General features: G+C 46.0%; 1 protein-coding gene across 9 annotated transcripts in view; it reads left to right on the forward strand.

Moving 5' to 3' along the window:
• Nucleotides 1-12,363, forward strand: part of LOC135527803 (extracellular sulfatase Sulf-2-like) — a 322,483-nt gene that overhangs the window by 281,904 nt on the left and 28,216 nt on the right. For 7 of the 9 annotated variants that reach the window (XM_064956384.1, XM_064956383.1, XM_064956385.1 and 4 more), the window contains 4 exons: nucleotides 1,325-1,475; nucleotides 2,683-2,858; nucleotides 8,644-8,772; nucleotides 11,816-11,872. In XM_064956384.1, the coding sequence (XP_064812456.1) occupies nucleotides 1,325-1,475; nucleotides 2,683-2,858; nucleotides 8,644-8,772; nucleotides 11,816-11,872 (513 nt within the window). Of the gene's footprint in view, nucleotides 1-1,324; nucleotides 1,476-2,682; nucleotides 2,859-8,643; nucleotides 8,773-11,815; nucleotides 12,218-12,363 lie in introns of those variants that run through there. The other 2 variants (XM_064956392.1, XM_064956386.1) reach the window with 2 other exon arrangements.

Here is a 12,363-nt window from a genome sequence, read left to right on the forward strand (position 1 = left end):
ACACAGTCACACACGCACAGTCACACACACACAGTCACATACGCACAGACATACACACACACACGCACAGTCACACACACACACACAGTCACACACACACGCACAGTCACACAGTGACACACACACACACAGTCACACACAGACACGCACAGTCACACACACACACACAGTCACACACAGACACGCACAGTCACACACACAGTCACACACACACACGCACAGTCACACACACACGCACAGACACACAGACACACAGTCACACACACACAGTCACACACACACCCACACAGTCACATACACACACACACAGTCACATAGTCTCACACACACACACACGCACGGTCACACACACAGTCACACAGTCACACACACACACACACAGTCACAGTCACACACACATGCACAGTCACACACACACACACACGCACAGTCACACACACACAGGGGAGTATGCAGTGGAGGTGCTCCACCGGAAGACAGTTGTATTTTTGTACAATACAGATCTAGTTCATTGAAGACAGACTAAACCATCACAACCAAGAACAATGGAATCACCTACCAAGATCAATGGAATCACCTACCAAGATCAATGGAATCACCTACCAAGAACAATGGAATCACCTACCAAGATCAATGGAATCACCTACCAAGAACAATGGAATCACCTGCCAAGAACAATGAATTCACCTACCAAGAACAATGGAATCACCTACCAAGATCAATGGAATCACCTACCAAGAAAAATGGAACCACCTACCAAGAACAATGGAATCACCTACCAAGAACAATGGAACCACCTACCAAGAACAATGGAATCACCTACCAAGATCAATGAATTCACCTACCAAGAACAATGGAATCACCTACCAAGAACAATGGAATCACCTACCAAGAACAATGGAATCACCTACCAAAAACAATGGAATCACCTACCAAGATCAATGGAATCACCTACCAAGAACAATGGAACCACCTACCAAGAACAATGGAATCACCTACCAAGAACAATGGAATCACCTACCAAGAACAATGGAACCACCTACCAAGAACAATGGAATCACCTACCAAGAACAATGGAATCACCTACCAAGATCAATGGAATCACCTACCAAGATCAATGGAATCACCTACCTGTTTTTCATTTCCTATTAATGCTATATTTGGATCAAGAGTTAATAGCGTTGGGGACTTTGTGTCTATGAGTGATCCCTCTACACCTAAAGCATAAAACTTAAAACTCAATGTCAAAATGTTTCAAAATATACTTTTGTCAATACGATGTCACTGAACTCCTCTGAACCCTTTTGCTCCCTGTCTCTCTCAGCACTCCCAGCTACAACTATGCCCCGAACCCGGACAAGCACTGGATCATGAGTTACACTGGTTCCATGAAGCCCATCCACATGGAGTTCACCAACATGCTACAGAGGAAGAGGCTGCAGACCCTGCTCTCTGTGGACGACAGCGTGGAGAAGGTGAGCCGGGCGCCACCCCCTAATTACAGGTTCCCTTTACGGCTCTGTTGGTAGAGCATGGCGCTTGCAAGGCCAGGGTATTGTGTTTGATTCCTGGGGCCACCCTTTTGTAAAATGTATGCATACATGACTGTAAGTTGCTTCAGATAAAAGTGTCTGCTAAATGGAATACATTATCATCATATATTATTCATTCTGCATGTTTCCATCTGTACCTGTCCATCACTACATAGCATTGCCCTAGCAGAGACCATCAGTACATGCCATTGCCCTAGCAGAGACCATCAGTACATGCCATTGCCCTAGCAGAGACCATCAGTACATGCCATTGCCCTTGCAGAGACCATCAGTACATTCCATTGTCCTAGCAGAGACCATCAGTACATGCCATTGCCCTAGCAGAGACCATCAGTACATTCCATTGTCCTAGCAGAGACCATCAGTACATGCCATTGCCCTAGCAGAGACCATCAGTACATGCCATTGCCCTAGCAGAGACCATCAGTACATGCCATTGCCCTTGCAGAGACCATCAGTACATTCCATTGTCCTAGCAGAGACCATCAGTACATGCCATTGCCCTAGCAGAGACCATCAGTACATGCCATTGCCCTTGCAGAGACCATCAGTACATTCCATTGTCCTAGCAGAGACCATCAGTACATGCCATTGTCCTAGCAGAGACCATCAGTACATGCCATTGCCCTAGCAGAGACCATCAGTACATTCCATTGTCCTAGCAGAGACCATCAGTACATTCCATTGTCCTAGCAGAGACCATCAGTAGATTCCATTGTCCTAGCAGAGACCATCACTATCTGTCCTGTGTTAATTGTTATCTGTCCTGTGGTCGAGGTGTATAACATACTATCTGTCCTGTGTTCTAGGTGTATAACATCCTATCTGTCCTGTGTTCCAGGTGTATAACATGCTATCTGTCCTGTTTTCCAGGTGTATAACATGCTATCTGTCCTGTGTTCCAGGTGTATAACATGCTATCTGTCCTGTGTTCTAGGTGTATAACATGCTATCTGTCCTGTGTTCTAGGTGTATAACATGCTATCTGTCCTGTGTTCCAGGTGTATAACATGCTATCTGTCCTGTGTTCCAGGTGTATAACATGCTATCTGTCCTGTGTTCCAGGTGTATAACATGCTATCTGTCCTGTGTTCCAGGTGTATAACATGCTATCTGTCCTGTGTTCCAGGTGTATAACATGCTGGCTGAGACTGGAGAACTGGACAACACATATATCATCTACACAGCTGACCACGGCTACCACATTGGTCAGTTCGGCCTGGTCAAGGGCAAGTCCATGCCCTACGAGTTTGACATTCGAGTTCCCTTCTACATCCGAGGGCCCAATGTGGAGGCAGGAGCCAGGTGAGGTTCTAAGGGCTGTTGTATCTTATGGCTGTATGGGTGCTGATCTGTGGATGACGTAACCCCCGTGGAACTGATCCAAACATACTAACATCATCCAAATCCTCTACATAGCTGTTCTGTCCCCCTGATCCCTCCGTAAGACCACTGGCAGAGAGAGTGCGAGAGAGAGAGATGAGAGATGAGGTAGAGATGGGAGAAAGAGATGGGAGAACATCTGCCTGATCACAGAGGGATTGACTTTGTTTTGCTCTCATTTGTTTGGATGATTTAGACAGTCAGTTGAACATCACCATTCAGTGTCAAGTCCTCTTGGACCAGGGGACACTCAGACGCTCCATATACAGTTGAAGTAGGATGTTTACATACACTTAGCTTGGAGTCATAAAAACTAGTTTTTCAACCACTCCACAAATTTCTTGATAACAAACTATAGTTTTGGCAAGTTGGTTAGAACATCTACTTTGTGCATGACACAAGTTATTTTTCCAACAATTGTTTACAGACAGATTATTTAACTTATAATTCACTGTATCACAATTCCAGTGGGTCAGAAGTTTACATACACTAAGTTAACGGTGCCTTTAAACAGCTTGGAAAATTCCCGAAAATGATGTCATGGCTTTAGAAGCTTCTGATAGGCTAATAGACATCAATTGAGTCAACTGGAGGTGTACCTGTGGATGTATTTCAAGACCTATCTTCAAACGCAGTGCCTCTTTGGTTGACATCATTGGAAAATCAAAAGAAATCAGCCAAGACCTCAGAAAGAAAATTGTAGACCTCAAAAAGTCTGGTTCATCCTTGGGAGAAATTTCCAAATGCCTGAAGGTTCCACGTTCATCTGCACAAGCAATAGTATGCAAGTATAAACGCCATGGGACCACGCAGCCGTCATATCACTCAGGAAGGAGACGCGTTCTGTCTCCTAGGGATGAACGTCCTTTGGTGCGAAAAATGCAAATCAATCACAGAACAACAAAGGAACTTGTGAAGATGCTGGAGGAAACAGGTACGAAAATATCTATATTCACAGTAAAACAAGTCATATATCGACATAACCTGAAAGGCCACTCAGAAAGGAAGAAGCTACTGCTCCAAAACTGCCATAAAAAAGCCAGACTATGGTTTGCAACTGCACATGGGAACAAAGATCGTACTTTTTGGAGAAATGTCCTCTGGTCTGATGAAACAAATAGAACTGTTTGGCCATAATAACCATTGCTATGTTTGGAGGAAATAGGGGGAGGCTTGCAAGCCGAAGAACACCATCCCAACCGTGAAGCAAGGACAACGATCCCAAGCATACCTCCAAAGTTGTGGCAAAATGGCTTAAGGACAACAAAGTCATGGTATTGGAGTGGCCATCACAAAGCCCTGACCTCAATCCCATAGAAAATTTGTGGTTAGAACTGAAAAAACGTGTGCGAGTAAGGAGGCCTACAAACCTGACTCAGTTACACCAGCTCTGTCAGGAGGAATGGGCTAAAATTCACCCAACTTATTGTGGGAAGCTTGTGGAAGGCTACTCAAAACATTTTACCCAAGTTAAACCATTTAAAGGCAATGCTACCAAATACTATTTGAGTGTATGTAAACTTCTGATGCACTGGGAATGTGATGAAAGAAATTAAAGCTGAAATAAATCATTCTCTCTACTACTGTTCTGACAATACACACTCTTAACATAAAGTGGTGATTCTAACTGACCTAAAACATGGATTTTTTTACGAGGATTAAATGTCAGGAATTGTTAAAGAATGATTTTTAATGTATTTGGCTCAGGTGTATGTGTCACGAGCATCGTAGTGAGGAGACCAAAGCGCAGCGTGGTGTGAATACATCCTTTTAATGATACACGAAAAAAACACGAAGTACACTAAACAAACAAACAAACAAACAAACAAACAAACAAGACGAACATGACCGCTATCAATACTGAGTGCAAACATGCAACATCACATAGACAATAACCCACGAACCACAATATAAAACAGGCTACCTAAATATGGTACCCAATCAGAGACAACGACAAACACCTGCCACTGATTGAGAACCATATCAGGCCAAAACACATAGAAACAGACTAACTAGACATGCAACATAGAATGCCCACTCATATCACACCCTGACCAACCAAAACATAGAAACAAACAACGCAAATAATGGTCAGTGTGACAGTGTGTAAACCTTCGACTTCAACTCTATATCACAATTCAAGAAACGACCCAGATGCAGACACAGGAGGCAGATAGTTTGAATCTCAAAATGTTTATTTTAACACAGGGGGCAGGCAGAGGGCAAATCGAGGGCAGGCAGAGGGCAAATCGAGGGCAGGCAGAGGGCAAATCGAGGGCAGGCAGAGGGCAAATCGAGGGCAGGCAGAGGGCAAATCGAGGGCAGGCAGAGGGCAAATCGAGGGCAGGCAGAGGGCAAATCGAGGGCAGGCAGAGGGCAAATCGAGGGCAGGCAGAGGGCAAATCGAGGGCAGGCAGAGGGCAAATCGAGGGCAGGCAGAGGGCAAATCGAGGGCAGGCAGAGGGCAAATCGAGGGCAGGCAGAGGGCAAATCGAGGGCAGGCAGAGGGCAAATCGAGGGCAGGCAGAGGGCAAATCGAGGGCAGGCAGAGGGCAAATCGAGGGCAGGCAGAGGGCAAATCGAGGGCAGGCAGAGGGCAAATCGAGGGCAGGCAGAGGGCAAATCGAGGGCAGGCAGAGGGCAAATCGAGGGCAGGTAGAGGGCAAATTGAGGGCAGGCAGAGGTTCGTAGTAATCCAGGAGAGGCAGACAGGTACAGGACAGCAGGCAGGATCAGGGTCAGGACAGGCAGAAGGGTCAGAACCAGGAAGACTAAAAACAAAACTTGAGAAAGAGGAAAATGGGAAAATACACACTGGTACGACCCGACAAAGACAAGTCGAGCTGGCAACAGGCAGACAGAAAATGCAGCTATAAACACACAGGGTATAATGCGGAAAAACAATGGTGTTTTGCTCTATGACCCCCACAATTGTCATGGGATTCGTCTGAAGGTAACCCATACAAAGGAATGAAAGTATGGAGGTGGTTTTTTTTCATCAGAAATAAGGGGTTAAAAATATGTGTCCAAAAAAAACATTTCCTGAGCATTCTTATATCTCCTAGATATAGGACAGATACTTCAAAACCTTATTCCTTATGAAGTACTGTTTTCTTATTATTATTATTTTTTACATGAATGTGTTATTTAATGCTTTTATATGGGCTATAGTAGTAAAGGACACATTCTATATTTTGTCAAATAATTTTTTGATATTTTTTTCTACCTAAAGTGGTACAAAAATTCATGGTTGTCTTCAAACAATTCCATTAGTTTAGCTTAGTAATGAATAGAGGGAGTGAAGGGAGCGAGCCTAAGATGGGGGATTTACTTTTGGAGGGAAGGAAGAAAGGTGAAAGGAATCCGGTGTATGGTTGATATGACTGGACAAATGGCCTACAGAGCCTAAGGGTTGAATACCCCCCCCCCCCTCCCTTTTCCTCTCCGTCTATCCTGAGAGTCCTCCTATTCTCTTGTGTCTGGACTCTAGATCTCTGGAGCAGATATTTGTCAGCTTCACATGTTTATGATCTGTCACCTGACCCCTCTACTCTCTTTCTCTCTCTCTCAATTCAATTCAAGGCGCTTAATTGGCATGGGAAACATATGTTATCATTGCCAAAGCAAGTGAAATTGATAATATACAAAAGTGATTTGTGTTTGTGAACAGAGCCCCAGGACCAGCTTGGTTAGGGGATTCTTCTCTTGGTTCATCTCTCTGTAGGTGATGGCTTTGTTAAGGAAGGTTTGGGAATCGCTTCCTTGGTTGTAGATTTTAACGTATTTTTTCTGGTTTTTGATCATTAGCGGGTATCAGCCTAATTCTGCTCTCCATTCATCATTTGGTGTTTTACGTTCTACACAGAGGATAGTTTTTGCAGAATTCTGCATGCAGAGTCTCAATTTGGTGTTTGTCCCATTTTGTGAATTCTTGGTTGGTGAGCGGACCCCAGACCTCACATCTATAAAGGACAATGGGTTCTCTAACTGATTCAAGTATTTTTTGAAATATCCTAATTGGTATGTCAAAATTTCTGTTCCTTTTGATGGCATAGAATTTCCATCTTGCCTGTTCACAGCTTTGTGGAAGTTACCTTTGGCACTGATGTTTAGGCCAAGGTATATATTTTTTTGTGTGCTCTAGGGCAATGGCGTCTAGACAGAATTTGTATTTGTGGTCCTGGCGACTGGACCTTTTCTGAAACACCATTATATTTGTCTTACTGAGATTTACTGTCAAGGCCCAGGTCTGTCAGAATCTGTGCAGAAGATCTATGTGCTGCTGTAGGCCCTCCTTGATCATTAGCAAACAGTAGATATTTTACTTCGGTTTTAGATTCTAGTAGGGTGAGGCCGGGTGCTGCAGACTGTTCTTGTGCCCTCGCCAATTCGTTGATATATACGTCGAAGAGGGTGGGGCTTAAGCTGCATCCTTGTCTCACCCCACGGCCCCGTGGGAAGAAATGTGTGCTTTTTTTGTCAATTTTAACCTCACACTTGTTTTTTTGTGTACATGGATTTTATAATGTCACATTTTTCCCCCAACACCACTTTCCATCAATTTGTATAGCAGACCCTCATGATAAATTGATTTGAAGGCTTTTTTGAAATCAACAAAGCATGAGAAGACTTTGCCTTTCTTTTAGTTTGTTTGATTGTCAATTAGGGTGTGCAGGGTGAATACGTGGTCTGTCGTTTGATAATTTGGTAAAAAAAACAATTTGAAATTTGCTCAGTACATTGTTTTCACAGAGGAAATGTACGAGTCTGCTGTTAATGATAATGCAGTGAATTTTCCCAAGGTCTCCACTTTTGTAGATTGGGGAGATAAGTCCTTGGTTCCAAATATTGGGGAAGATGCCAGAGCTAAGGATGATGTTGAAGAGTTTTAGCATATCCAATTGGAATTTGATGTCTGCATATTTTATCATTTCATTGAGGATACCATCAACACCACAGGCCTTTTTGGGTTGGAGTGATTTTATTTTGTCCTGTAGTTCATTCAAGGTAATTGGAGAATCCAGTGGGTTCTGGTAGTCTTTAATAGTTGATTCTAAGATTTGTATTTGATCATGTATATGTTTTTGCTGTTTGTTCTTTGTTATAGAGCCAAAAAGATTGGCGAAGTGGTTTACCCATCCAACCTCACTGAGCTCGAGCTGTTTTGCAAGGAGGAATGGGAAAAAATTTCAGTCTCTCGATGTGCAAAACTGATAGTGACATACCCCAAGCGACTTACAGCTGTAATCACAGCAAAAGGTGGCGCTACAAAGTATTAACTTAAGGGGGCTGAATAATTTTGCACGCCCAATTTTTCAGTTTTTGATTTGTTAAAAACGTTTGAAATATCCAATAAATGTCGTTCCACTTCATGATTGTGTCCCACTTGTTGTTGATTCTTCACAAAAAAATACAGTTTTATATCTTTATGTTTGAAGCCTGAAATGTGGCAAAAGGTCGCAAAGTTCAAGGGGGCCGAATACTTTCACAAGGCACTGTATATATATATATATACACATATATATCTTTCTCTTTGTTTCTCTCTTCCATCTCTCTCTCACACACTTTCTCTCTCTCTCTCTCCGTTTCTCGGTCGCTCCCATCTCTCACTCTCCATCCCTCTCATCAGCTGACGTTAACCAACCAGATACCATCTGACATGCGCCGTAATCACCTTGTCCCCTTATCTCCCCCTGCGTCTCCATAGCAACCCTCACGTGGTGCTGAACATTGACCTGGCGCCCACCATCCTGGACATCGCTGGCCTGGACGTCCCTCCGGACATGGACGGCAAGTCCATCCTCAAACTGCTGGACGTAGAGAGACCAGTCAACAGGTATGGAGCAGAAAAGGATCAACTTGTCACGATGTACCAAGGTGGGTGGAATCAGGCGCAGAGAGCAGGTTTCAGTGATTTGACAGTTTATTCTCCGATGCACAAAAGACGACGGTCAACCCAACACACAGGGTGAATAATCCAACACAGGATCATAAAAGACCGGAGAATAAAACACAAGTACTCCACCAAATGGCATGAATACAAAAACAATCCCGCACAAAACAAGGGCGGGACAACCTACTACATATAAGGACACTAATTAACTAAAATACACACAGGTGAAACTAATAAGACAAAACCAACAGACAAACGAAAAAGGGATCGGTAGTGGCTAGTAGGACGGTGACGACGACCGCCGAGCACCACCTGAACAGGAGAGCCCACCTCGGCGGAAGTCGTGACACCTTTATCATTTATATACAGTGTAAAAAGGATCAGACCTACAACTCCTGCCCATAACTATGTGTATTCTGTATGTTGGCAGGCCATAGATCACTGACAGAAGTAACTGCATATCCTCTAGGGCCCTTAAATTCAACTCTGGACATGGAAGCCAGTTCCACTGCTTTTAAAAGGATTTTCCTCTAATCAGGCACTGATTTAGGACACCAGGTGGGTGCCAGAAATGATCAGGGAGAACAGGAAAACCAAACAGGCTCCGTACCCTTGCTCTAGGTGGTTCTACTGAATATGAGTCGTACATTGGCACAGGCCACTGACAGGTTTGAGTTCCCTCAGGGTTCCTGCTCTACTCTGGTAAAATTACTTCAAAAGAGCCCAATCTAACACCTGGGTTTGACCAATGAGTTTTCCTCAAAACTGTGGCACCGCACCAATCTTTGAACCTGGCTCAGTCTGCCAGGTAACCATGACATCAGTTGACATCCCAGCGACACCTCTTCCTCCTGCCCAGCCTGGATATTGCTATCGTTAACAGGGGAAAAAAGATATCAAAGAAAATAAATAATCCTTCTCCCTCCCTCCAAGTGTGTGTGTGTGTGTGTGTGTGTGTGTGTGTTCTCTTCTCTTTCCTAGCTCTGCAGCTGTAATCAGAGAGAGATAGCTGTGAAATTGTTCCGAAGGCATTGGAGGCTAGCTTGCTGGCCTGATGGGAGACTGTGGGGATAGAAGGAGAGGCTGTGGGGATAGAAGGAGAGGCTGTGAGGATAGAAGGAGAGGCTGTGGGGATAGAAGGAGAGGCTGTGGGGATAGAAGGAGAGGCTGTGGGGATAGAAGGAGAGGCTGTGGGGATAGAAGGAGAGGCTGTGGGGATAGAAGGAGAGGCTGTGGGGATAGAAGGAGAGGCTGTGGGGATAGAAGGAGAGGCTGTGGGGATAGAAGGAGAGGCTGTGGGGATAGAAGGAGAGGCTGTGGGGATGGAAGGAGAGGCTGTGGGGATAGAAGGAGAGGCTGTGGGGATAGAAGGAGAGGCTGTGGGGATAGAAGGAGAGGCTGTGGGGATTGAAGGAGAGGCTGTGGGGATAGAAGGAGAGGCTGTGGGGATAGAAGGAGAGGCTGTGGGGATAGAAGGAGAGGCTGTGGGGATAGAAGGAGAGGCTGTGGGGATAGAAGGAGAGGCTGTGGGGATAGAAGGAGAGGCTGTGGGGATGGAAGGAGAGGCTGTGGGGATAGAAGGAGAGGCTGTGGGGATAGAAGGAGAGGCTGTGGGGATAGAAGGAGAGGCTGTGGGGATAGAAGGAGAGGCTGTGGGGATAGAAGGAGAGGCTGTGGGGATAGAAGGAGAGGCTGTGGGGATAGAAGGAGAGGCTGTGGGGATAGAAGGAGAGGCTGTGGGGATAGAAGGAGAGGCTGTGGGGATAGAAGGAGAGGCTGTGGGGATGGAAGGAGAGGCTGTGGGGATAGAAGGAGAGGCTGTGGGGATAGAAGGAGAGGCTGTGGGGATAGAAGGAGAGGCTGTGGGGATTGAAGGAGAGGCTGTGGGGATAGAAGGAGAGGCTGTGGGGATAGAAGGAGAGGCTGTGGGGATAGAAGGAGAGGCTGTGGGGATAGAAGGAGAGGCTGTGGGGATAGAAGGAGAGGCTGTGGGGATAGAAGGAGAGGCTGTGGGGATAGAAGGAGAGGCTGTGGGGATAGAAGGAGAGGCTGTGGGGATAGAAGGAGAGGCTGTGGGAATAGAAGGAGAGGCTGTCGGGATAGAAGGAGAGGCTGTGGGGATAGAAGGAGAGGCTGTGGGGATAGAAGGAGAGGCTGTGGGGATGGAAGGAGAGGCTGTGGGGATGGAAGGAGAGGCTGTGGGGATGGAAGGAGAGGCTGTGGGGATAGAAGGAGAGGCTGTGGGGATAGAAGGAGAGGCTGTGGGCATAGAAGGAGAGGCTGTGGGGATAGAAGGAGAGGATGTGGGGATAGAAGGAGAGGCTGTGGGGATGGAAGGAGAGGCTGTGGGGATAGAAGGAGAGGCTGTGTGGATAGAAGGAGAGGCTGTGGGGATAGAAGGAGAGGCTGTGGGGAAGAGAGGAGGTCGAGGGATGGGGTGGGATGGAGGAGAGCAGAGCTGTGCTGGGAGGGAGGAGAGAGGGAGAGAGAAAGGGGGAGGGAGGAGAGAGGGAGAGAGAAAGGGGGAGGGAGGAGAGAGGGAGAGAGAAAGGGGGAGGGAGGAGAGAGGGAGAGAGAAAGGGGGAGGGAGGAGAGAAGGTGCAGCACTGTAGGCCGATGGATCAATAACTCATATCTGAGCAACAGGCCAGGAGAAGGTCAAAGTACTCAGGGAAGAGACCGATTTTTTTCCACTTGATTTTTCTTCTACGTTCGATCACTTTCTTTTTTCCTGTCCTCATCCAAAAGAACACCTGAAGTGTGCTATCGATTGTTTTTCCTCTCAGATTGACCCAGGGCTGGTTTTTGTATTTTTTTTTTTATCTCCCTCACTACCTGTTGCATTATATCATCACTGGAGGCTGTCGCTCTACAGAGTGTAAGAATGATCATTTCATCAAGCGTTATTACATGGTGTTCTGACTGTAGCACCTGGTCAATGAAGGAGATGGCTGATGGGTCTGTCTTTATCGCTCCTGGTTGTCAGGTTCCAGGTGAATAAGAAAGGGAAGGTGTGGAGAGACTCGTTCCTGGTGGAAAGAGGGTGAGTCACAGAATATCACCTCACTGTTTCTTCAGTTTTTTTTTATATATATATTTAATTAAGGGTATATTTTCTGACATTATTGAAGAGAGATTGTGTCAATGACGGTGGGGATAGAAGGAGAGGCTGTGGGGAGAGAAGGAGAGGCTGTGGGGATAGAAGGAGAGGCTGTGGGGATAGAAGGAGAGGCTGTGAGGATAGAAGGAGAGGCTGTGGGGATAGAAGGAGAGGCTGTGGGGATAGAAGGAGAGGCTGTGAGGATAGAAGGAGAGGCTGTGGGGATAGAAGGAGAGGCTGTGGGGATAGAAGGAGAGGCTGTGAGATAGAAGGAGAGGCTGTGGGGATAGAAGGAGAGGCTGTGGGGATAGAAGGAGAGGCTGTGGGGATAGAAGGAGAGGCTGTGGGGATAGAAGGAGAGGCTGTGGGGATAGAAGGAGAGGCTGTGGGGATAGAAGGAGAGGCTGTGGGGATAGAAGGAGAGGCTGTGGGGA

Source organism: Oncorhynchus masou, chromosome 33 (genome assembly GCF_036934945.1).
Source record: "Oncorhynchus masou masou isolate Uvic2021 chromosome 33, UVic_Omas_1.1, whole genome shotgun sequence".
NCBI classification, from domain to species: Eukaryota; Metazoa; Chordata; class Actinopteri; order Salmoniformes; family Salmonidae; genus Oncorhynchus; species Oncorhynchus masou.